The 26917-nt window shown below is 39.0% G+C and overlaps 1 protein-coding gene across 1 annotated transcript in view; it reads right to left on the reverse strand.

The window, feature by feature from the left end:
• The window catches only part of dlg2 (discs, large homolog 2 (Drosophila)), a 178888-nt gene that overhangs the window by 90988 nt on the left and 60983 nt on the right, over positions 1-26917 (reverse strand). Inside the window, exons 5-7 of the mRNA XM_061086350.1 lie at positions 9974-10057; positions 9206-9370; positions 7200-7259 (exon numbers count right to left, since the gene is read on the reverse strand). Of these exons, the coding sequence (XP_060942333.1) occupies positions 7200-7259; positions 9206-9370; positions 9974-10057 (309 nt within the window). The remainder of the gene's footprint in view (positions 1-7199; positions 7260-9205; positions 9371-9973; positions 10058-26917) is intronic.

Consider the following 26917-nt stretch of genomic DNA (forward strand, 5'->3'; position numbering starts at 1 on the left):
ACTCGTTGTGAACAGACCATCAGCAGGAAAGGTCAGTCACACTTTGCACGATGTTTTGACTCCTAGTGTTTCCCTTGTTTGCCTGCTGATTTTAAACGATCTTTCCTCAGGTATTGTCAACACAGACAGATGAAGATGGAGTGCTCATATGCACTTACAGAGGCTGTCTGTGAAGGTGCAGTGAAACAGATAAGATACCACAGCCTCCATGTCCATCACCAGACATAATGTGGACAATGTGGGATTAAACACTGATCAACACCTTAGATGCTATAGGCATTGGGAAGATCTTCTTTTTTTGATTTTCAAGCCATTTTGTTTGTAACAAATATCAGATGTGTATTTATGTTACAGAATGCTTGGTTGCATTAAAAACAAAGGGATTCATACCAAAATACCTGATCATTTGTAGATGATAATGTAAAAACATTCTTTAATCATTTATTGGATTATATAAATAATACTAGTAGGTAGATTATAAGAGCATTATTGTTACTTACAAAATTTAAAAAATGCTGTCATAGAGATATTCCAAGTATAATTTTGAGAATTGCAAAGCAGAAGTGATGACAATAACATAACAGAAATAACAAGTGTTACTGAAATAATGTATCATTGGTCATCAGAATCCAATCAAAGGTACCAGTATAATATCAGTTCAAACATGAATAGTACCTATTTGGGAAACTGGAGTAAATGGGTTCTTTGAAGACAGTCCATCAACAGGAGGACAGGAGACATTTTAAGGAATCTCTATAGACAAGGAAGTATAGACAGTTCTTCCGACCTAATTAGAGACCCTAAAAACTTATTTTTGATCAGCTGAGTAATTAATACTCCTGCATTTGTGCTGATGAATGGACTATATAAGTAGCTAGTTTAGTTTAGTTTTAGTTTAAATGAAGCTTCACCACCAAAATGTTTGCCATCTCAGTGAATATTTGGGTCTGTAAAATGGATTGGCTATGACTAATTTGATTAGCAGGTTTTCCATTGTCCTAATAGAAGGTGCTTTATCCCTCAATATAACAATTACGACTATAAATAAAGCTTAATTTTGCATTGAAATGGCCAAAAGGCAATTCAAATATATTGTAGGTAGGCAAACCTCACGCTAAGGGTTATAAACTGACAATATGACACAAAGAGAACTTAAAGGTCCAATAAATTACCAAGATTTATTGAATGTTTTCATATATCCACAAGAGGATATATTTAGATATATTTAGGTTTTAAGAAACCAAAAATCATCTCAATGTAACTTTACATCTGATCTGCCCGTTCTCAACTATGTGATAGTACCACCTTGTGGTAGATCATGAACATGAACATATTCATTAATTTAAGTGTTGTTGTCAGACAAATTGTGTCCATATATAACCAGTGGGTCATCTTGTTTTATGTTTATTCTGGGAATAAGTTTACAGCTGCAGAATTGCTGAGCGGCAATGCTAAGCTAAGGTTGTATCTTGGGTCTTTTGAGATACGGGCCGTACCATGTTGTTTATTATTTAACTAGCTTTGTGAGCCGGATTGTAATTTGCCATGTCTGTATTGTACAGTTTCATCAATCTCATTAAACTTCATGAAAACTTCATTGACATTCTTGCCCCAGAGTTTTTTGAGAGTGTTTAACTAGTTGGATAGCTAGCATCATCAGCTAGCGAGACCTTAACAACATCTCCTCTTTCATATTTCTCTCTGGAACTCTTACATGAATAGAATAAATAATTTCTAAGTGGGCATAGCCAGGCAGGTCAACTTCATGTGACATATTGTAGTCTTGGCCGTTTCTAGGTATAACGGTTTATCAATCATTGAGTATACAAAACTGTCTTTCTTAGAGTGACTATCTGTTTATTATATACTATTGACATAAGACTAAAGACAAAACGTACACCTTTTATCTCAACCTTTGCTCTCTAGTGTGTTTTCTCCCTCTGAGAAATTAGCCAGTGTCACATCAGTGTCACAAACACAAAATAAACCCATACAAGAAACAGGAGTATATTCACAGAGCTGGAATCCTATAGAAGTGATGGAATTGTATACCTATTGTTGGAGTAATCTGCCATTACAATATAGTTTCAAGGACATGGTTTGTCCTGGTATAAACAGATTCACCACGTAGAAGACCCCCTTTCTCTTCTTGTCATTCTAACATAAATAAACTTTTATTAAAATCACTTTGTGGAAGCTTGGATTATGTTTGTATCAACTGATAATGAACTACTAACCCTGAACCCCATTATACCTTAGCATTAAGCAGTTTGATTTGTCTATGCTATAAAGATAAACCTGACTGGCCACCTCAACACGGTTGAACGTGATGTACAGAACAAAACAACACGTCATCAGAACGTGTGTTTTTACTGAGCTGGAGAGAAAACAATGCTCCTATCTTCATTGTTGCACTGTTGTTGGCACTTCTGTCATCCACGTCTCCACTTACCTACAGTGGCCCGAAAAGCCAATGTGAGAGTTTTTACGAAGCAATCAGGGCCTTCCATTGTGTGAAAAAGAGGAGAGTGGAGGAATTATGACAGCAGGGAGTGGATCGCAAAAAAGCTACCTCTTCCAAATGGGATGGAAGTTTGTACGAAGAAGGCAAACTATTGATCTGACCTCTGCAACTTGATGCTGGGCATGACTGCTGCAGCCTTCATCTACCTGCTTTTTTATAACTCACAAACATCACCCTGAATGATTGACAGAGAAGTAATTCCTGCCAAAGAAATGCATGTGATTTTACAAGCTGATATTAGCATAGAAAGAGACTGGCATTTGATTAACAATGCAGCACTTAGAATCCATGATGTCTACGCTGAGTCACACTCAGTCTCCAATCGGTTGTGCTTGATTTGGCTAGTGAAAGACGGGTTACACTTCCTTAGGTTATTGACAAACTATAATTCTTGCCCCTGTCCCTCAACAAATACACAGGCTGTATTAAAGGGATTTTTCAATTAAAGGTCCCAAGGCTGAAAGAAAACAAAAGGCTGAGGACACTGTTTGTACACTGTCTTGCTCGCCATCCCCATACTTACATTAAGCATAGTCAGAAGGAGCCAGCTAATGTCTGGTTGAGAGAGCCAACCCACAAGGAAATTACACCAGGAGGAAGTCAATAGTTATCTAAAAGATGTATGTGTGTGAGAACTTTCAGGACAAAAAAGCAGTTTGAGAAGTGACACCATATACTTGCTTTTCATTTTCAATATTGATTTATCTTTCTGTTATACTGTAAATTATCTTATTGATAAAATGTCAAGAACAATAAATAATCAACCTGAATACCCACCAAGTCACAACGTGATGTGTTAGAAATACTGGTAAGAGTTCTGCAAGGATCAGAGATGTGTCCTCTAAAGACTCTTGTTCCGATATCTTTTCTAGGAAGTTCTAGTAAACGTGAACAATAATGCTCATGGTATCTTATTAATTGTCTGAGGAAATCTGGGATACGGAGCATTTTTTATTAAATTTGCATGTCATAGCCATAGTAACATTGGCTTGCTTCTTTTTGGAAGACACCCCAGTTATCAAAAACACAAAGTGCACAAATGCTGCTATAGCAGCTACTTTCAGTGGTTGCTAATGTATATTTTTAATGGTAACACATTGTTAAACGTTGAAAAAAAGACAATGATATTTTGATATATTTGTACAACATTATCACAGTAAGTATGGCATGTAATGAGCATCCAAATACCAGATTGGTTGTCACCACTGCAGTCAGTAGCTCCTGGTTAGGATTCTTTCAATTATCCTCAGAGGCCTCCTTCTCTCCAAACGCAGAGAACAGGTGATTTAATCCAGTAAAACACTGAATAAAACAGCAACCTGTTTAAAATCAGTGTTACTCTGACGCTGTTTGTGGACACATGACGTTTCTGAGGGGCTACAAGCCGAAGCGGCCACTGACGTTTTCTCAGCTTGTTTCTATAATAACTTTACTATGAAACTTTTACCTTTAAATATAGCAGCATTACATTTAGTTTGATGGCACACTGACTTGGAATAGTACTTTGTATAAACTCCTCCCCCTGAACGTCTGTTCTTGCTCTATGTAACTTTGGTAGACGGGTACAATCTCAAGCCAGAAGCGCAACTAACTGAGCTTAAATTGGAAGAGTAATGGGGGGAGGGGGGCTGCAGACCAGTTAAAACTTGGACATAGAAACTTAGAAGGTAGTTGTTTGTGAATTCTTCACATTGTATGGTGTATTTGCTATAGAGGCCGCGTTTCTTGGTCAGGAATCCAGGGATCATGTTGAATATCCACTCTTCATTTGTGTCTCAGTTCAGTCAGTGAGCTTCGGTCAAGAGCTAAATAGGCTTTGATTGGAATTTATATGAAGACCACTTAATCAGTCAGACACAGAGCCCAACGTAATAAATAATGTTCCAAACCAATGCGATTCAACAGGTGTATTGTAACAATTTGACTTACACTGGAAAAAAATCTGTTTCGAGACTTCTGTCAGACAAATACAACGAAACCACTGACAGGCCACCAAACATACACAACATTGCCTTAAGAAAAATGAAATTTCTCTGTAGGTTTTTTAAATGGAATGTGGGATAATGTAATAAAATATTCAACAACATTTAACACAGACATTTGAATGTCTGAAATGACCTATTGTAACTTTAAACCCAAGTGTTTGAGATAGGAAAAGTCCACAAGTAGGATTTTGGTGACTCAGACCATACACATATTTACTGATTATGTGATGACTCCTGTCCTTATTAACAGAGCTTGTGCCTTTAGAAACTATTTGCATGCCACAATCTCATAAATAAATTTATGCGATATATATTTAATAATTATGCTTCATCATCCGAGATGAGACACAGTACACATGCTGTAACTGTGCCCTAATCCAGGGGTCTTCAACGTTTTTCAGGCCAAGGACCCCCAAACAGGTGAAGAGATGGAGCAGGGACCCCCTAATATATATTGTATAAAATTGTGTTTTATATTAAACTGGGCCTGGTGTCATGTATAAACATAACTAACCTGATATTGTGCATTCAATACTAAGCTATTCAAATATTACACGGGTTCATATATTCATGTTTTTAATTTAAACATGTGCAAGGTACAGGGTGGCCATGCCGTTTATAAACATACAGTGGTTACGGAAAGTATTCAGACCCCTTTAAATTGTTCACTCTGTTTCATTGCAGCCATTTGCTAAAATAAATAAAGTTCATTTTATTTCTCATCCTCTGCCATTCTTCCTTGCAGATCCTCTCCAGTTCCGTCAGGTTGGATGGTGAACGTTGATGGACAGCCATTTTCAGGTCTCTCCAGAGATGCTCAATTGGGTTTAGGTCAGGGCTCTGGCTGGGCTAGTCAAGAATGGTCACAGAGTTGTTCCGAAGCCACTCCTTGGTTATTTTAGCTGTCTGCTTAGGGTCATTTCCTTGTTGGAAGGTGAACCAGTCTGAGGTCCAGAGCACTCTGGAAAACGTTTTCTTCCAGGATATCGATGTACTTGGCCGCATTCATCTTTCCTTCCATTGCAACCAGTCGGCCTGTCCCTGCAGCTGAAAAACACCCCCATAGCATGATGCTGCCACCACGTTTCACTGTTTGGATTGTATTGGGCAGGTGATGAGCAGTGCCTGGTTTTCTCCACACATACCTCTTAGAATTAACGCCAACAAGTTCAATCTTGGTCTCATCAGACCAGAGAATCTTATTTCTCATAGTCTGGGAGTCCTTCATGTGTTTTTTGGCAAACTCTATGCGGGCTTTCATATGCCTTGCACTGAGGAGAGGCTTCTGTCGGGCCATAAAGCCCGACTGGTGGAGGGCTGCAGTGATAGTTGACTTTGTGGAACTTTCTCCCATCTCCCTACTGCATCTCTGGAGCTCAGCCACAGTGATCTTTGGGTTCTTCTTTACCTCTCCCACGATTGCTCAGTTTGGCTGGACGGCCAGGTCTAGGAAGAGTTCTGGTCGTCCCAAACTTCTTCCATTTAAGGATTATGGAGGCCACTGTGCTCTTAAGAACCTTGAGTGCTGCAGAAATTCTTTTGTAACCTTGGCCAGATCGGTGCCTTGCCACAATTCTGTCTCTGAGCTCCTTGGGCAGTTCCTTCGACCTCATGATTCTCATTTGCTCTGGCATGCACTGTGAGCTGTAAGGTCTTATATAGACAGGTGTGTGCCTTTCCTAATCAAGTCCAATCAGTTCAATTAAACACAGCTGGACTCCAATGAAGGAGTCGAACCATCTCAAGGGGGATCAGAAGAAATGGACAGCATGTGAGTTAAATATGAGTGTCACAGCAAAGGGTCTGAATACTTATGACCATGTGATTTTTCAGTTTTTCTTTTTTAATAAATTTGCAAACATTTCTACATTTCTGTTTTTTTCTGTCAAGATGGGGTGCTGAGTGTACATTAATGAGAAATAAAATTAACCTTGTTGATTTTTGCAAATTGCTGCAATGAAACAAAGAGTGAAATATTTAAAGGGGTCTGAATACTTTCCGTACCCACTGTACATCTTGCATACAACACTGAGCTATTACAGTAATTCACAGATTCATGTTTTTATTTTAAACATACATGTAGAAGAGACAGTGAATCCTCATACACATACTCCCACATTAGTGAGATGTCGGACCCTGATGGGTAGCACAACTTATCTAATCTTGGATGGATGGAGGTTGTCAGGCAGAGGGTAAAATCAGCCTCACAATATGTTGGATGCATGTTAATATGTATTAAAAGACATTTAAATTCGTGAAAAAATTAAAATTAAAAAAAAATCTTAAAAATGCAGTACCTCCGCGGACCACCTAGGGGTCGCGGACCCCTTGTTGAAGACCTATGCCTTAATCAATGACCTGATCTTCGGATATCATTGCTTGTTACATCTGTGTAGGTAGAAGGTGATCCTAAACACACATGATTATATAGTGACAACTATACACCAGATCACATTAACACCACAACAAGCACATGGAATTTGATGGCAAGCAAAAGGATTCACAAACACGCATGGGATTATTGTTGTAAAGTGCGTGTATGACAAACAACGACCAATAAGAAAAGAAAGCCAGCTCCTCCAGGTAATGGATCGAAGACAACATTTTTCTGGGCACAGGGACCCAGAAATAAGGTAAGAGTGGACAGAGGTCCCCTGAAGTAAAATAAAATGAAATTAAATAAAACTTGCCATGTAGTTTGCTGTGGTCACACTCGGGTATGCAAGATCAAAACGGGTAACCAGTGCAGGCTGCAGGTAAGAAATGAAAGACAAAATCACTAGCCAGTATACAGAGAGAGAGAGAGAGAGAGAGAGAGAGAGAGAGAGAGAGAGAGAGAGAGAGAGAGAGAGAGAGAGAGAGAGAGAGAGAGAGAGAGAGAGAGAGAGAGAGAGAGAGAGAGAGAGAGAGAGAGAGAGAGAGAGAGAGAGAGAGAGAGAGAGAGAGAGAGAGAGAGAGAGAGAGAGAGAGAGAGAGAGAGCAAGCAGAAGTGTGCCTTATGCAGCAGGATGAAAAAGCATTAGTAATAGTTACCCAGTCACATGTTGGGCAGAAGAAAAGGGGGACATGTTCAAATGGGTTAAGATTGGATGAGGATGATGAGAAGAGGATCACTGTGGCCTCTTGTATTATTTCTGTTAATGAGGAAGACCCTCTCACCCAGCGGGAGATTTCCCTCTCAGATTGCACATGCGCAAAACCACAAAGGATCACTGCTACACTACTCAGACTCAAATTTACTTCCCAAGGAAAAAAAAGTGAATATTTGACTGTGTTCACATGGACAACCCTGGCTGTAGAACCGCCATCTGTCAGCACTCACACAACTTTCTTAACCAGTCTTGAAAGTATGATTCCATGCGATAATCAACAGTAGAGAGAATATATCTGTCCCCTACCTGCTAGTTAACATAAACAATGATCACATTCAAATAGATTTAAGAGACGTGATTTATTTTACAATGCATGACAGTGCCCAGGCGTGACTGATGAACCTACTGGATTACATTTCAACATCAGACCATACGGCATCACCTTATGGCTCGACACAGAGTGGGCAGAGCTAAAGCATTCCGAGCTCTTGACAGTAGATGGCAGTATATACACCAACATGTCAGTGAAACAATGGTAGGATCTTGTCTTATATCTAAAAAACAAAAGCATTATCATCATATATATATATATATATATCATATATTATACGTTCCTGTTGTTAGAAATGAGGTCACTGGTCCAAAGCTGTTCACTGAATCAAAACCAGGGTAAAGCCTCCAATCAGAGGCTTTCTAAACAACATCATTTAATACACAGTCCAACTGTAAGGTCTTAGAGAAGAAGCAGTTTATATAGTATTTTATACCAGAGGAAGTTTGAGATTATTTCCCACTGATAAGGTTTACTCATGACATGCTCACATATAATCTGGCCTAAACGTTTTTTTAAACCATCACTGCATTTCAAACGAAATATTTTGTAAAACTACTCAGACTGAGAACCTTATATTTACCTAAACTATACAATCTGAACAGAGATCTATCTGCAAACACTACTCAGTGATCTGCGAAGTAACACAGAAGACAGAGGGGTGATTCACTATGTATTCATCAAAACAACACATGGGTTTCAATCTGCAGACACAACCCAAACTTGACTTCTATTCCAATATCACCCTATGCTGGCTCACACCTGAGCAGAAACACAATTGACCAACAGTGTACTGTCGGAGCCAGGGCACTTCACTGTCACTTCATGAATCCAGACAATGCACAGGGAAAATGTGTGCAAGGAATGACAAAGGCAGGGACAAGGAGGGATGTGACAGAGGCATTTTACAGTTTTCTCTAGTTAAACAGATAAACTACAAACTAACAGCAAGATTACTAAAACCATTTAGTGTTCCCATGGGTCAGGAAAACATAGTAGAAGAAGAAAGAGAGGAAACTTGTTAGATCTGCTACTTTAGATCAAGTAAAATCATTGTTGTGCATTTCCTCCTTGTTCTCCTTATTATGCAATTGTCATGTTACAAACAATGCAAGTTGTTGTTTTGCAGTCTTTTTTTTGTGGTCAACCAAAAACTTACTAAAATAACTAACTAACTACAATAATATGAGGGAGAGACCATGTTGGCAGATGTTCATAGTGCTGGATTGGGGTGGTGGGGGGTCAAGGTTTTATAACAGGATTAGAGTTGTACCTTGAGAGGAGAGATGTGGGAGTGGGACACGTAGCCGTGCACATTCTCAATCTCAGACAGGTTCTTCTCGGACACATGCACCAGCTCAGGGGAGCGCACCTCGTTGGTAAGTCGTGGGAATCCCTGGTCAAGAGGCGGCGAGTCGTCTTCTTGGTAGTGGTACTGCTAAAAGCAGGAAGGGAGGGAGGAAGAGAGAGTGAGAGAGAGAGAAGGCGGACATGAGATGGAAAAAAAATCATAAACAAAGACAAGTGACACAGTCAGTGTCTCTAACAAGTCTTATTGTATTATTACAGTTACTTCTGTCGACACTAACTAGGTTCAGTTAAAAAATAAATATATTTGGACAAAATGAAGAATTAAGTTGAGATTTCTGAAAGATAAGGAATTTCAAGTGAACAAATCAAGCTTAGTCTTTATGAATGAAAAAGCATGATTGATTTTACACTATGGCAACAAAATGTTTCTATCATATTATAATGATAACAACCCCAGCGTTGACATAAATAATGAAGAGTAATGCAGTTGAGATGGTCATGAGAGTCAACAAGTGTGAGATCGCCCATTGAACATGGGGTGACTTGCAGATAATTTCCCATTACAGTGCACCAAGATAATGAAATCTCCTTTTATCTTTGAACTAATCATACATGATGTCAGTGAATATTAACACAAATAGACATGGCCTTGTTTGGTTGATTGCCAGGATGATATTGAATGCAATTTGGATGGGGTGAAACAAATACTAAAAGACTACTCCCTTCTCACCCAGGGAGCGTTCATCAAGGCAGGGTTCATGCAGGGTGGGGTCTGGCCGTTGTGGGGGGACCCCTGTACTGCTGGTGGCCTGTTCTGGAGAGAGCAACAGGACCATATGTGACAACCAACAGCAAACAGAGCAGGTGTGTCATAACAAATGTCTAGAAACAATCAGTCACATCCAGGATCTCAAGCATTCAACCAGCACAACCATACAGAAGCACCCGCAGGAGGCTGATGCTGTTGCTCAGCACGGCTGCAGTACCTATGATATTCTGCTCTACCACATCAGATGCCAGCACATGCAGGACACATACAGTATGTTTCAGTTGATTACATATGGAAACACAGACATAGTAACAGATGAAGAGACAGAGAAACCATTATCACATCACCCCAGTACACCCCAGTACATAGTTATATGATATTTGTTTTCTAAATAGCTGGTCATGCGTTAAAATCCCTAGAAATGATAACGATAACTGATTAAAAACGCAACTGGATTTTGTTTCCTGTCTGTGTGATTAAAGCAGGAGTTCTACAGTTGAAGCTACAGGAGGCAGAGGCTGCAGCAGCGGATGAGTCCGGACGTGAAAACAAGCTCAGGGTTGTGAATAAGAGGAATCTTCAGCTTGCTAATCTGGTTCAGAGGTTGTCAAAGGTTTTTGACACAATGTTCACCAATTATGAAAGTGCTATGATTCAAGCTATGTAAATCCACTGTTTTCAATGCAAATAAAAATAATAATGCAGTCTGAATGTTGATCTGTAGCTGTATCCAATAGAAATATACAAACGGATAAGGAGATAAGGAGATGCATTCTAATGTTAGACAGGGGTCTCAAACTCGCGGCCCGCGGGCCAATTGCAGCCCTCGGGACGATATTTTGTGGTTTCATAAGGGGGCATTGGTGGGTGTATGCAGTCTATTGAGTGCTGTTCTATTTACCTCAGCCAAGGAGGACACGTTTTAGTTTTTGTAATATAACAGGATTATGGAAAAATTTATACTGGGTGTTTTTTACAAGGGGATGGAGGCAGGTATCTGCAGCTTCCACTGCTGTATGGCTTACTCTAGCCTAGGGGTGTCCAAACTACGGCCCGCGGGCCAACTGTGGCCGCCAGCCATTACTAATTGGCCCGTATCAAAGTCTAAAAATATAATTGACAATGGCCCACTGTATTGCACGTCTTAGTTAAAACACCAGGTGGCGCCATACTTACTCCTTACTTGCCAGCGACACCGCCACCAGGGAGGCGTGGCAGCTACCAACATGAACGTAATTTACCTGCATTTGATTGATTTTGCCAATAGTAGTGGAATAGAAATGAGGCAGTATACCTCAAGTCTAGTGAGTGGCCAAGTCCTTCCTATATTTTTCTGCATGTGGCCTGCATCATATATTTATCACCTTGTATATACTATTGTTAATCAGTTGTGTGTATTCTGATGTGTTATCAGGCATTCTTGTAATTTCCCTATAAGAATGAATAAAGTATGTATCTATCTCATTCTAATGAGTACGGGGATCCCCTAGTACAGCAGTGTGCCAGGGATCCCTTTCACTCTTACACACAACTGCCATTGAGGATGCACAGCACACGAATAAACAGCTACCACAAGATGGTAAATGGTAAATGGTTTTGTATTTATATAAAAATGTAAGTCGCTTTGGACAAAAAGCGTCAGCTAAATGACCTGTAATGTAATGTAATGTAATATCACATATTCAATGTTAACTGGTCAAGCTGCGAAATTTCCTGTAACTGTTAAATGCTTTTGAATTAAGACATAGCGCGCCCCCGGCCCCATGTAACAGAGCTTGTACCTAGCTGCTACTGCCTAACATAGCCAAGTTGGATAAGAGAACCTGAGAAAGAGCCATAGTGCGCTTCCAGCCCTGTGAATTTATAGAATCCCTAACTGTTACTGGCTTGCATATCAGTTAGTGTTATTAAAAGTTTGGTGAACTGTTTAACCCACCATAGTTTCGGTTAGGCTTGTGTAAGATAGAATCCACACTACAAGGTGTCTGCCATCGCATCACAAAAGCCAACCACACTGCTGTTGATTTATAAACTTAAATCGTTTGATCTTAGTGTTAATAATGAATATTTCACTTGTTCTCATAGTTAACTTCTGATATTAAAGCGTAATTCCCTCAGATTCATTAAACTCACATAGAGTTCTTGGAGCTGTCTGATAAAGTTCTCGAGGTCGGATAGAGTGACGTTGTTGACTTAATTCTGTTTCGCTGCTTTGGTTTCGAGGATCCGAATGTTTACACAGTCAGGTTTGTTTTGATATAGCTGAAACATAATAATCTTTTCTCCAATTGTAAACACCTTTGCCCCACATTGCATCTGTGGTTCAAGGACTTTTATGAAGTAAACAGGTTGCCTAGAAACTATAGCATCATTGGGAGTGTCTTCCTGTTCAACTTCCGTATACCAAATGCCAGGAGGATGGATTACACCTGTGCACTTCCGAGGAGGAGGAACGAAGATCTAGGTTAGACCTGCTACCATCTTAAAAGATCACAGGAAGGTGTTACTCTCTTTGTTTATTTACCAAGGAGACCCTCACACACACACACACACACACACACACACACACACACACACACACACACACACACACATACACATGTTTGTTAGTTAGTATTTTGTTTAGTAATTGGTGTTTTTATACTTATGTTTATAATAAATGTTTTCTTTTAACCTTGTCCTTTCATTAATGTTGCATAAGTGAAGTTTGCCAACCAAGAACTCTATAAACCTTAACTGTTCATCATATAATCTTTAATAGTAAATATTAAGATTTCTAAGTGAACTAGATCTAAATGAGACTGATCTTAATCAATAAATTGGCTATCGTTTCCCTTTTTGTGAAGGGTGATGCCCCGCGAGAAATCAAACAAACTAAAGTTATGATTTAATATTTTAAATATTAATGTTTTATATTTTATTTTGATAACCAAATTTATTGAATGCCTAAAGGCACACCAGCTTATGGTATCACTCCTAACCATTATTGCACAACAAGGAGCACATCGTATTTTGGCCTTTAACAAGTTATTTTAAGGCAGTTAAATATATATATTTTTTTATACTACCGGACTTCGGTTTCCTCAATGGTAACTATGGGCATGGCTATGCTGTAATTTCGATTAGCAGCCTTCAATGCTACATTATAAGATGAAAGCAATTAATTGAACTATACACTCAGTGAAATACCTTACCATTAGTGATTTTAAATTCCTGCTGTTGATGACAATTCCTTCAGGTATGATGGGTGTGCTCATTTAGCAAAAGAGTAGGTGTAATTGTTTTGCAATAAAAACTACAGGTCTATAAATAAATAATATTTAATACATGAACTACAGGTCTACTACAGCCTAGTGGATGTTACTTCAACTGTGACTGAAGATTCAGGAGATCCCCAGTAGGTTTTCTGACTGCTCCTGTCATCTGACACACTCCACATATGACCCAAACAGTCTCAAGGATTATTTAGGTTTTCCACAGCATTCAAGTTAGAGGGCAAATGAAAATCAGGGCACAATAGGTGAACAGGAGATCAACTTGCATAGTACAGTTGACTTAAATTCGAAAAATTGTACATTAGTAAAATGTAGAGACAAGCTATCAAGTGACAAAACATTTGGTGTTGTGGGCTGATGGTTTTATGATCTACGTCATCTACTTCCATTGCTTGCTGTTGTTATCCTAAAATAAATAAATTGTATATGAAAGTGGTGGGAAGGATGTGGTTCTATTATCAAGAAAAAGAAAATCATGTCCTGGAAAAAAAGAACCTCTTTAAATGTTCAATGTGTAAGTACTCTGGTTTTCTACAGTTTTTTTCATCTGAAGCTGTCACTAACTCAATCTTGAGTCTCACTTTACATCCTTGGTAAATCTGTTCACAATAGTAACACAGACATGTACAATATCAAATGTAAGGGGCCTGTATAGTCTTCTGAAGTTAGTGTCACTTATTCATTGTATAAGGCCATACATGATACACTGATAAGCCCCTAACAGTGGAGTTGCTTTTATAAGATGGAACATTAAATGATAGCTCTGAGCTAAAGACCATATCTACTGCACTCGTACCAAGCCAAGGCCATTTGTCCTCAAGCCTGACAGAAGCCAAGTAACCGATGATAATCTGTGTGAGCAGCATTACAGCACTGGATGAAAACCACCCATGCTCTGGAAACACAACCATGTGAGAGCAGCGAGGAACACTACTGGGGCAATACGTGATGTGATGAAGCCTCAAAAGGAAAAGGACAATATGTATGTTTTCATTTCTGAGATTTAATAGTGTGGTATAGGGACTCAACGTTAAAGATGGAAGAAGTTGTGAGAACTACCAATAAAGCAAAATAGCAGAGGCCAAAGAAGTTCCAGTAGATGAAAAACATTGTTGAAATAGTGGCATTTCAATGTATAGTATAGTATAATATGTAGAGGTTGAATAAGGGCTTTTGTCCACATGCAGCTGTCAACACTAATTGAATAGTGTGCATTGAAAACAACGTCCTCTGCATAAAAATGCCCATAAAGCACGACTTGGTTCAGCTCCCAGCTACAGTGCTGAACTGCTGTTACCGATCCGAGACAGAGCACAGCCTCAGATCCTCTCAGGGCTCTGCTGAGTCCAGGCTCAAGACTAAAGGTGGCCGGGCTTTTGCAGACAGGGCCACTCAGCGTTGGAACTCACTGCTTGAGGATTTGAGGCTTGCCGATTCTGTGACATTTTTAAATCACTTCTTAGCAACGATTTTCATTAATTCCTGTTCAGGGTTGTTCTTTTAATATATCTGTTACATTTTACTATAAATCTAAATTATTATTGGGGGTCGTTTTAGATTAAAATGTTGTATTATTGACTGATTTTATTTGCCTCTGTACTGTCATATTTTATCTTGTTTTAACTTTGTAAACTTTGTTTTGAAAAATGCTGTATATATAAAGTTTATTATTGTCATTATTATTATTATTATTTTTTTCTATTATTATTGTATATCACAGTGATGTTACAACTTTTGGAACACCACTGTGCTCATCAATTCCTCTCAAAGGAATCACAATATCAACACTTTCAAAAAAGTCTGCTACTCTCAAATAAATACTTGAAAAAACTGCTGGAGGATATCTTGCATTAGCTATTCAGTGCAGGCAGCTTGTTGTTTTAAGGAAAAATGCATTTACATTCAACATTTATTTGCCATATTTCATTCATCACTGCTTGACTACTTTAAACTTCGTGGTGCTCAACAGCAACATAAAATAAGTTGAGTAATGTCGTTAAACATTGCAATTCCCTTCCTGTAGTCCAATCTACGACATGAGAGTAATAATATGTGGTAGCTTTGGGCCTGGCTGGGCTTTGCTGTGTGCAAATCATTACTACTCACGTGTGGTGTTGTCATGCTACACTGAGAGGATCGCACTCTCTGACGTTCTCATACAGCCCTAACCACCAGAATCATGATGAGATGAAAATGTGTGGTGGCATTGCCAAGGGCAGATTCAGAGCCTCTGTGCAGACTTAGTTCGGAATCTCCTAGTGGTTGTGTGCACTGACCTCTTTCTGTGGCTTTATACACCTACAGTAATGCTCTCTTCCCCCATTCTCTGATTAAGTCCTGATTTCTACAGACAGTAGGAGGGAGAGCTGAACTATGTGAAAATTAAACAATGCTATTCTTTCTTTTGCATTCAAACATACATATTTTGTTGTCATAAAGAGTTGTTTTTTTCGGGGTCTGTGACGGAGCTGAGACCCCCCTTCAGAAATTGAACCTCTATGGATAATGCAATTTTTTTGTCTAACTGTTATTACTGTAGCAAATCTTTTAATCATAACACGTTCATGTTATCCTGACGTACCTTTAGTAATTATTTTATTTTAGGTTGTTTCGATTAGCTTTATTGAACGGTACCAAGTGAAATAATTATTAATTACTTAATCTGTATTTGTGTGTGATGAACAAGATGAGAGGCTGACATTGTAAGAGCGTTAATATACCAACTGGTAGGCATACCATTGTGCTAAACATCTTCCTAAATGATTAAACACTGGGGTTACAGAGGGCATCAGTGCAAAACTACATTTGAGTATCTGACTGTGAACTAGCAATAGTTCCCCAGTAGCTAGAAGAAAGCTGGTTGTTGTATTTAACAGTCCTTGATGTCTCCTATGTTTACGGTAATAAACACTATCTAACTGAAAGTGTCTTCACTGAGGTAGAAGACCAGACTTATCTGTTACCACTATTCCTATCCTGCAGAATCGAGTTTAGTCAAGCAAGCCTAAATATTGAGATGCAAGGGCTTAGAGGATCAGGAGCTCGAGGAAGGAGAGGATGTTAAGGACCTCATAGAACCAAACAGCAAAGATCATGGTCAAGAGAAGTAAATTGACCAGTTGCCCAACATTGTCTATGATATATCTGTAAGGAAAAGTAACTGGCTGGATATCAAACCTACACTGTGCTCTCTGGAAATGTAAGAAACTAGGTGGTTAGAGTTTGGGTATCAGTGTCTTTAATTTGATCAAGCCAAGAATTAGTTGGACCTGGTTGATTGTTTTTTTCGGGTTCTGATTCATCAGCACAAAGTAAACATAGTCTTGTGTGTGAGTGTGTCGCAAGCGGAGAGCAGGAGGATCCAAATGCAGGAGCCACAGATTGCTGTTGTATTCCTCCGCAAACCAGTAAAGTTTGTGTACATATCTCATACCTAATTTTCCCATATAAAGCTCACTTTAACCTTTGCCTTTGTCAAATGATAGACAGTAACTTGAGGTCATTGTGACCTCGGCTTTTGACCTCTAGGCGAAACAATTTAATCAGTTCACCTTTGAGTTTAATTGAGAGCTTGTACCAAATTTGGAGACATTCTCTCAAATTAATCTCGAAGGGACAGTTCACTGAAAAATGAAAATTCACTCATTATCTTCTCATTACTATGCCAATGGAGGGGTGGATGAAGTGTCCACAAAACACTTTTGGAGTTTTAGGGGTAAACAGCATTGCAGCCAAATCCAATACAATTTAAGTAAATAGTGACCGATTCTTCAAATGTTAAAAAACAACAGAAAAAACCCATAATGTGCCTCCAAACTGCTCTTGTGGTGTCATACAAGAGTCCCGATGCCCCGACGTTCAAATTCGGCTCTAAACTGCATAATTTACACCAAGTTTTAAGCCTATAAGTCCTCTGACACCCTCCTCGTGAGCCACGTTCGCGTTAGCGGCACACTAGAAACACTGCACACACTGCACAAAGCTCGAGCCCAAGGGCACGCGCCTTCCGATAGCGGACTTTAATGTTTAAAACACAGTGTAAATAACGTTGTCAATAGCGAATGTTGGGGCTTCTGGACACTTAAAACTGAAAACGGAGAGCAATTGAACACAAACCAATCAAAACACAAGCAAAATGTCCATTATCAAAACCTTTCCAACAAAATCCAAAAGTTATTTAGTACCATAGAGCTCAGAGTCATGACAATGTTCACCAGCAGCAGGTTGAATTCGATAGCGTGGTGCCATTGCTTCATTACAAACTTGTGTCCTAGAGATACACCCTTATCTGATCTTAACAAAGGCCATGTTAAAGGATTTTAGTAGTTTTTCCTTACTCTTGTTGAGGGTTAAGGACAGAGGATGTCACACCATGTTAAAGCCCTATGAGACGAATTGTGATTGTGAATGTGGGCTATACAAATAAACTTGATTGATTGAAACTTGACTGTTCATAATGGGCATCAATCCCTGGTGAAAATGGACAGTTTGAAGTATAGGTGTAAAAATGCAACCAAAACACATTCAGCAAGACGTTGTTTCCAAGGGGAGTGTTTTGCCATCAAATGGACAATCCACACCATTTTGACAGAAAGGATCAGGGAAGGGAATAAATCTGAGGTCTATGATCTTGATGGAAAATCTGGCTGTTTAAAAACCTAGTACAGTCAGCAGAATGAGTAATTATAAGTGGGGTGGGTAATTGTCAAGTTAAAATGTAATTCAAAAACTTGCATGAAAGAAATTCAAATCAAATAGAAAACAGTATCACACAATTTCACACAACTACATGTATATGCTACATAAGTCCCGCTCCAGTTTGTTTGCTTGGTACTATTACATACTTTTAAACCTCCTCACCAAACCACTACAGTAGTATTGTTAATCAATTAGCTCACAACAGGAAATAAATAGCAAAACTGAGATCTAGAGCTGCTGAATCTCACCCAGAGAATTTAGTTGAATACAGTTTCAGATTCTAAATGGACTCCAGTGACAATGTTAGATTCATTATCGAAGAAAGTAAAATCATCCAATATTTAATTTCTAATTCATTTACATCTTCTTCTTTTTTTAAAGTAACCCTTCATGCCTGACTCATGGCTACACAAGAGTGATGGAACAAATCCAGCAAAGGTGGATACAGAGGAGCGTTTGACTTGTACAACAGCTTAAAGGCAGAGGAGTAACTATCCTGTCAGCGTGATAAATGAAGCTTGACAGTACAGGGATGCAGAAATATTACAGCAGTTATAAATATGCCCTCATTTAGCCCCAGTAACCATTAATAGAGCTTCAAGGATTACAGAGAGTAAAACTAGCACTACTTTACATAAAATAAAAAAATGTCTGTAAATAGAAGGAGACACTTCACAGTGTTATCTTTAACACACCACAGGATAATACTCAGTTCTGTACTTTGAATATTGGATAATAGTCACTAAAAGAAGTATAGCCACTGCCATACAAAATAAGTACCTGTCAACATCTACAAGCTGTTCTGCCCATAAAGTTATCTGCAACCTACCTTACATCCAAACATCAACGACAAAGTGTTGGTGGTGCAGGCAACTTTGCAGTGGCACAACACTGGAGTGCACCCTGGGCTTTTCACTATGGGAGACATTCCGTAAAAAAAGACCGGCAGGACAGACTCCACGGTGGCTCTGAGCTCGCTGCACAAAGTCGAGAGGAGAGAAGCTACAGTAGGACTAGACCAGAAAGATGGAAAGAGGCTTCATAAGAGCGAGGCTTTGCATATGAGCTGTTCATACAGCACACAAACACACATACTACACACATACACACTTCTCTCCCTCTCCCCCTCCGTCTACCCCTCTCTCTCTCTCTCTCTCTCTCTCTCTCTCTCTGACCATTCTTCTCCTCTTTTGATAATTTCTGTGGAAATTATACTATTACCAGGGTAATCAGTCATATTTCTTATCCTCATTTGGTTCAGATTTGCATGTAGAACAGGAATTTTAACTGTCTTGTTTTCACATATATCATTAGTTTTTGTACAGTCCAGCCGAGTTAAGCTTTTGAGTCTTGATGCCCAAGTCCATGGGTTTGCAATTATATTTCTGAAAATTTCTGGCAGCAAACCCGGAACATCATAATGTCTAGTAACGTTGTGATTCAGTGCAATATATATTTAAATATTATACATTCAACCTACAGTTGTATAAATGTATATATTGTGAGAGAAATGTGAGATGTTATTACATCACCATGTGCATGTGAGAGAGGATTATATTTGTCTCCCATTATGTATGAGAATTATGTAAATTCTTAAGAAGTAGTGTGTGTCAGAAAGTATGATGGTGCATGTAAGAGAGTATAATAGTGTGCTTCAGTGAGTATGATGGTGCATGTGAGGGAGTATAGACGTGTGTGTGATGGTTTATGTAAGATAATAGTAGTGTGTGGGTGTGTGTTAGTTCTCATAGGGCCTCTCATAGTCAACAACCTACTGTCCAATCAAAATTTTTTAATTGTAATATAATACAGCACATATAAGAAGGTTATGGTACGGAGCCCCTAAGGGTCTGTATTTAGCGCTTTGCTAGTCTTGATGACCACTCAAAGTGTTTTAACTTGGCTACGAGTTATTAAGTCGTGGTTACGAGATAATAAGTCTTGATGGCCACTAGTTATTACAATTTTGGAACAAGATAAATTACTTGTGTTAACGAATATGTTATTTGTTATATGTCAAGGCCTGGTGAAGAAGCCTCTTGGATAAGTGATGAAAGGTTTCACTTAATCACATAATGTAGCCTCTATAGTGAGCTTTAGTTTGACACTCAGCACTTGCTCTGATTGAGGCTACACTGTGCTGGAACAGTTTGCAATTACTAATCAATAAAGACAGAAGGCAGTTTTGGTGCGCCATGACCAATAAATACAAAACATTGTTCTATCTATCTTCTCTTCCTCTTTCAAGACTGATCCGGCCACTCTTTTGAGTGTACATCTATTCCTAGAATGAATGAATTACTTAAATAAAGATGAATTAAAATATAACAATGCTCAGCGCAATATGACCTTTAATCGTCTTATCATGGTATTGAAAGTGGTACTATTAACAATTTTATTCTGTATGTTAGTACTGTTTGGAAGTCTAAAATGTTGTTATGATGAATGACAACCCTATTGCAACAAAGCTTTCCCTGTGTAAAATATTTCAAAAATTTACTGTTGTACACAAACAGGAGGGAAGTGTGATTTTGAATAGTGAATCTGGCCATGAAACCTCTATGTTTTCATGTACGTACTGTGTCTATACTGTAGCACCTTTAAAAGAGCATGTCACTGATTCTAATACACAGCATGCAACCCCTTGTACGGTGCCTAATCAACCACTAGATGGAGATGTCACACTGAGAGTGTTGTGCTGTTCCCAGGAAAGGAGTCATTAACTAAAAATGTAATTACAGCCGCTTTAATAAAAGTAGCTGAGGTCAGTGAGGATTAATTAATCAGGGAGGCTGCAGGGAAACAACTCAACAGCACATTTCATACAAATAAAAATTTACAGAAATGTAAGGCACACACAGTAACTTCTTAAGTATTGTTTATATGAGCATGTACACACAGTCTACATCACAAATACATATGAATATTGTATATATTGTATATATTGCTATTGGTCTTAATCTTCATATAATTTCCATCCTGAGAGAAATATTTTTATATTAAATAAATATACATCTGAATACTCCCAAGATTCAGATACAAATAGCATGTGGACACTTAACGGTGAACTGAGAGCGCTCTCCTGCTGACAGTGGATTTTAACACACATCACTTCCTCCATACTGGGGTAATGTTCCATTTACAAACATATTCAAGAGGAATCATGCGTGGTCATGCGTCTACTGATGCAGCCATGTTCTTTCACACTGTGCAACACATTGATACATGTCCTGTTTGTGTCTGTTGTGTTACAGGGAATCAATTTTCACAATGTACCAAAGTGTGTCATCATGAGTAGGTTTTGGACAACAGTGTATTGAACAGAAGAATAAATATTCTGTATACCATGCTCTAGATACACACTCACTGGTGTTGGTCTGTATATGGGATTTGTTAACAGTAAGAGAAATACCAAAGATATAGTGACATTCAGAGAATGATTGGTGTTATTTGTTATCAGAACTTTCATTTGAAGAGAAAACAGGCATGATAGTACAAAGTTAATACACTGCACTGGGGAAAAGATGCAAGTGAAATTGTGCAATATGTTTACATTGAAACAAAACAATGTAAAAAAGCCAATCATATATGACATAAACACGAGATGAAAGACAAAGATGTCTCAAATGTTGTGGTTTATTTTTCTATCTCTTCATGGGAACTCTCTTTCCTTCTGTTTCTCCCTCAATTCTACCTAGTAAGTTCACCTACATCCAGTCCAGAAAACTAAGGGGCTTTCCCCTCCAAACAACACAAGCACTTTGACGAAAGACAGGACGAGTCAGAGACAGAGGGCAGGAGAAGACAGAGAGGCAGCTAGAGAGAAAGCATGGATGGGCCAGAGGCCACTTCAGTGGCTCTCACAAAAGGAGGCCGTGGGACAAAAACAAGTGGAGTCAACATGCTTTCCCTCTCGTTATCACAAACTGTTCCCAAGCACAAATTAGACAGAAGCGTCTGGCTGGTAAAAATACAAACTGACTCTGATTCATCAAGATAAAAACATGTCTTAAGCCATTAATTAGTTGTATAACTAATAGGGCAACTTGTATAGTGTTTTGGCAAAAAGAGTGATTGTACAGAAAAAACACGATTTAGTCATTCAAAATGACCCAAATAAAGAAATAACTAAAAAAAGAGTGAGAATGAAATAGCAGATCAACAGCAAAAACAGCTTCTACTGTTCACATACTATGTAACCACTGCTACAACGTGACTGTTATATATATTATATGCACCTGTCCAGGTGGAGCCTCTCTTCACAAAGTACATCCTTATGCTCCAGGTTGTGACAGCTCAGGAGAATATACTTGCCACACATCATCAGTAGAGGATTTGTGATGAACAAAACTCCTGCAATGTGCTGTTGTTTCTGGAACTGATATTTTATGCAGTGACATATAATCTGTCTAAAGAAAACAACAACAGCATGTGACTCCCCAGTATCATTCAAAAATGAAATCCCTTTCATTACACTGCTTCAGTGTTTTATGATTATTTACGTACATCATGTGTAAAATACTACATATATAACAGAGCTACTTTAACCAACATTTGGAGATTAAACACAAACAGTTTCATAATAGTTTTACCAGGTTATTTTTTTAAAGGGCAAAAAAAATCTTCACAGTTATGGCCATCAGTTCTGTCTTAACAGGTGACAAAACACATCCCGACAGACCGGTTATAACCAAAGTGTAGATTTTCTATCATTCATTTCAGAGAATGCAGATTTTTATATTTTAGATATATTTATAGTTGTAAGCACCAACAATTATCTCAATGTTGTTTGACATCTTGTCCTGTCTCCAGCTAACCCTCCACAGCTGCTAGAACCTCTGTGCAATCCGCCAGTCAGGGGAGCATGCATTGCCGCAGAATGACTATCAGGGATATCAGGCAGGTGGGTGACTAGGCAGCCGCAAGAGCAAGATTGGAGTTTGGCGAGTATGGCTTTGAATTCCTGCCGGACAGTGTGGAGTTTTAAGTGGGATTGAATGGAGGTGCAGATTAATGCCTGGCCGCTGTGTTTAGTGGGAGGAAGCACGGCAGGAAGACAAAATATGGCCGAAATACAATTTAAATCAAGAACGTAGACAAAGCCGCTGGGACGCTGATCCTGTTTTCAGACTTCTGACTCCAGGAGGTGGATTTCATCCCTCAGCTGTGAGTAACTTTAAGTTTGCAGTCCAGCCACACAACTCATAAATCAAAATTATTGCTGAGATAGCAAACTTAAATCAGCAAGAAAAAATGGATAAATAATCATTGGTAGGATTATGGCAAAAATAATCATATTGAAAAAATTGAAAGGTCGCACAAAACACTAACAGGAGATTCTAATAGTGATGGACAACAAATTCAGCAGTTTTCCGGTGCACACTTAAACACATACAAAATTGGGTAAGGTGGGTGCAGTGAACTGTGCTGTGGGCATGGCTGGGGGCCGTGACAGTTTCATTATGACGTCACAAAGTTATAAGTCCTGACAGCTTGTTGTAAAACCTGCTGTTTGCATTTCTCTGTGGAACGAACATTTTGATACTTTGACAGTATTGATATCGGCACACAGAGCTGTTCTGCTTTATAACAGAGTCGGATACAGCTACTTTCCATATGCAGTCGCTGGACAGGTAAAAGAAAAAACTACCAAAAGCTATTTGTTGTATTTTCAGTATATTAAATGGAAAAAACCCTTTCAAATTTTTTACATATGATAACTATTATAACTGGAGCCATCACATGATTATCAAGTTCAACAACTAAACATTTACAGTGCAAACGCTACATCCAACTATATCTATGTCTAACCATTATTTTTATTATTGATTAACTTCCAATAATTTTTCCATTTGACCAAAATGTCAAAAACTGTGAGAAATTACTTTTATAAATTACAAGACTCTACTGTGTGTGACACCTAAACACACATATACACGGACTGTAAAAATTAAGGTAAAATTTGTAGCCACCACATTCAGAAGCCATACATCATCAATGATGAGTAACATATTATCTAAATTGTGAGTGATGTAGCCTGTTGACTAAGCAACTAATTTAGCACAGCCTCCTTTCTTATAACATCAGGTGTTTTGCATGGGTTCAGTAGATATCGATCTCACAATCTGCTGCTTTATCGCACACTAAGCAGAGTTTAGTACACAAAAAGATCTAAAGTGCATCACAACTGACATTTACATGCATGAATGATTCCCTAGTTGAGGTATAAAACATGTTTAGTTCAACCTCACAGTGGCAAGAAATCACTGACGGACTCTGCTAAATTTTCTGCTAGTTCCACCTCATTACCAGCCCAGACTGCAGGCTGAGCTAGCAGTGAATGTAGACACACAGACACACACACACACACACCATATGCCTCGATATACATCTAGAGTCTCCCTCTCACTCATGTATCAATTGTAAAGGCTAAACTAAGAACGGCCTGAGAGTCTTTCCTTACCTCCACACTCTTTTCCTTCTCCTCCTGCATGCCTGTCTATGAAGCTGTGTGCGTTTGACAAATTGCTTGTGTGTGTGTAAAGAGAGAGATTCAACCTGCTATCTCCCTAGCTGGGAAGTGCTCTCTCCAAACTACACTCTGTTCGCTAGGCAGCACTCAGGCTAACTGCTCATCGTGCCTTGTGTGTGTGCGTGCATGCAAATGTTGTCAGTGTAGTGGGACAGCAATGAATTGCTTCCCCATCGCTGCATCGGCAACTGCGGCAAACAAGTTCCCTCCCACACCCCACCCCTCTGAAGGGACCATGGCCAAGAGGGAACTACAGGCTGGACAGAGACTGCTGTGACACGGAAGCTTCTCAAAGTTACACACACTCGCACAAACGCAAAATTTGACAACTGAGTATAAGTGTGGATTGTTATGTTGTATCACATAGTGTCGAGTGAGTAAGATATTAATCTCTACAAAGTTGTGTCAGTACAGCTGGTGCATTGTCAGTTTAATGGTATAACTCTGGAAAAAATATGCATATCCTTATATCAAATTCACAGTGGTTGAGTGGGTAGTTGACAGCAAAGTGTATGTTTATTGTTTTCAGTAGGAGAATGCTAAACTCTGCAAGCACTTATAAAAATCCCATCTGCTGTGCCTGTACAATTTGCCTACAAAAGTTTCTTTCTGCCATCTTCTCTGAGTGTAGTGAAACATTTTTAACAGTGATGTGTCAAAATATCCACTGCAAAGCCAAGACTATACTAATCTTTCTCCATTTTACTACTACTTGATCAATTCTACTCAGAAGTATCTGAAGATCAAAAATATGAAATCAATACTGAATAATAGCAGGTGCACACACAGCAATGCTGTTACAAAGAAAGATCTCTGGCTGCGGAAAATGCCATTGTCGCGACACAATATTATGAAGAGGCTCTTGAGACTCTCTCAGATGAGTGTCTGAAGCCATTACAGTTGTTAACCACAACACCACAATGGAGGAGAAAATGTTGGTGAATTGTTTCAGTGTGAATGGAATAGCACAGAACATCAACTGCATCCAGGCACCTCCAACTGAACCACTAAATATATCCAATCTTACCAGCTTCATTCCAAAATGCCCGCATAGAAAAACCACAAAGTGTGGTTCAGTGTAATTTTGGTTGTTGCCAAAGACATTATCCGGTAAATAGCTGCTCTGTTGGACAACACAGGAAGCACTAAGGGAAGCAGCTCTGGACACATTCTAACTTTTGAGAAAGGTAGGAGCCAGAGCACAAACCGTGCCAATGCTGCACAACTGAGCAGCACTGTGTAGCAAAGACGCAGTGTTTTAGTTGACATGTGTACTATCTGCAGTACACGGTGAACACACACACCTTGTTGACGGATATTTGGTCCTTATGTGAAAACGGTAGGTTCACGGAACATAACTCTTGGCCTTTCATGATAATTACGTTATCAACTTATTGTACGATAAATGGATATAAACCAGGTGAATTTTGCGGACCTTGAGTGTTTACTGTAGCGACCAGTGTTGGATGACGTCACCGCCCACCTATCAGAGAGTTCATTCATTCATGTTTTCCACAGTGACACCCACAATCAGTCAAAAATCCAATCAAAACCCCTGACCACAGCCAAGCGTATTCTGAACCACTATACAATGTGCCTAGTAGGCTGCAGAGCAATGAGTGAAGGGGTTGGAGAGGAGAGTTGGAGAGGACTGTCTGTTTTACTCTTGCAGAAGCACTCTGCAAAACCCGCTTGTTGTCGGAAGAAATCACCTGGTAACACCTCAGCGTTGGCGGAGTTAAAGCCCGACCCATTGAGCAACTTGACGTTCGACAGTAGCGTGACTGTAGATATTGTATTTTGAAACACTGTTGTATTAAACTGTGACACAGACGCTTCTCTTTCTGTTTAATTTCCTGAGTGGTTGGTTTGAGAAGATCCTCTAAAAAAAAACGGAGTGGACTCTTTGTGTTTGTTTTAGTCTTGATTTAGACGGATTGAAATGAATTGTGTTTTGCTTGTGGGGGATACTATAACAGACTTTCTACATACACAGACTGAATTCTGGAAGCTGAGACTAAGGGACACAAAAAGGTCTTAAAATTACAATATTATTGTTAATCCCCAGTTTGTATCCCCAGTTTTTCTGGGACACTATGTTCTCCACCTAAATAGTTATTGTGACAAGCCTACTTAACACAATACCAGTTGCATCCTTCTCACAGAATGATTCAAATTATAGCCTCTGCTGTTTTACCTCTGAGGCTGAGAAAACATGGAGATTTCTAAACATGTGCTTCATGGACAGTCGGTTCGAAACAAGGTCATTTATACAGTGTTTTAAGCCTAAAAGTCCATAGGAAGCAGCGATGCTACCCGACTAAGCTACACAATGTGTGTCCGAGGGTCCGTGAAATGCACCTCGTAGGAAGATATTTAGATAATATTAAGGCTTAAAAC

The sequence above is a fragment of the Limanda limanda genome, chromosome 14 (assembly GCF_963576545.1).
Source record: "Limanda limanda chromosome 14, fLimLim1.1, whole genome shotgun sequence".
Taxonomy (NCBI): Eukaryota; Metazoa; Chordata; class Actinopteri; order Pleuronectiformes; family Pleuronectidae; genus Limanda; species Limanda limanda.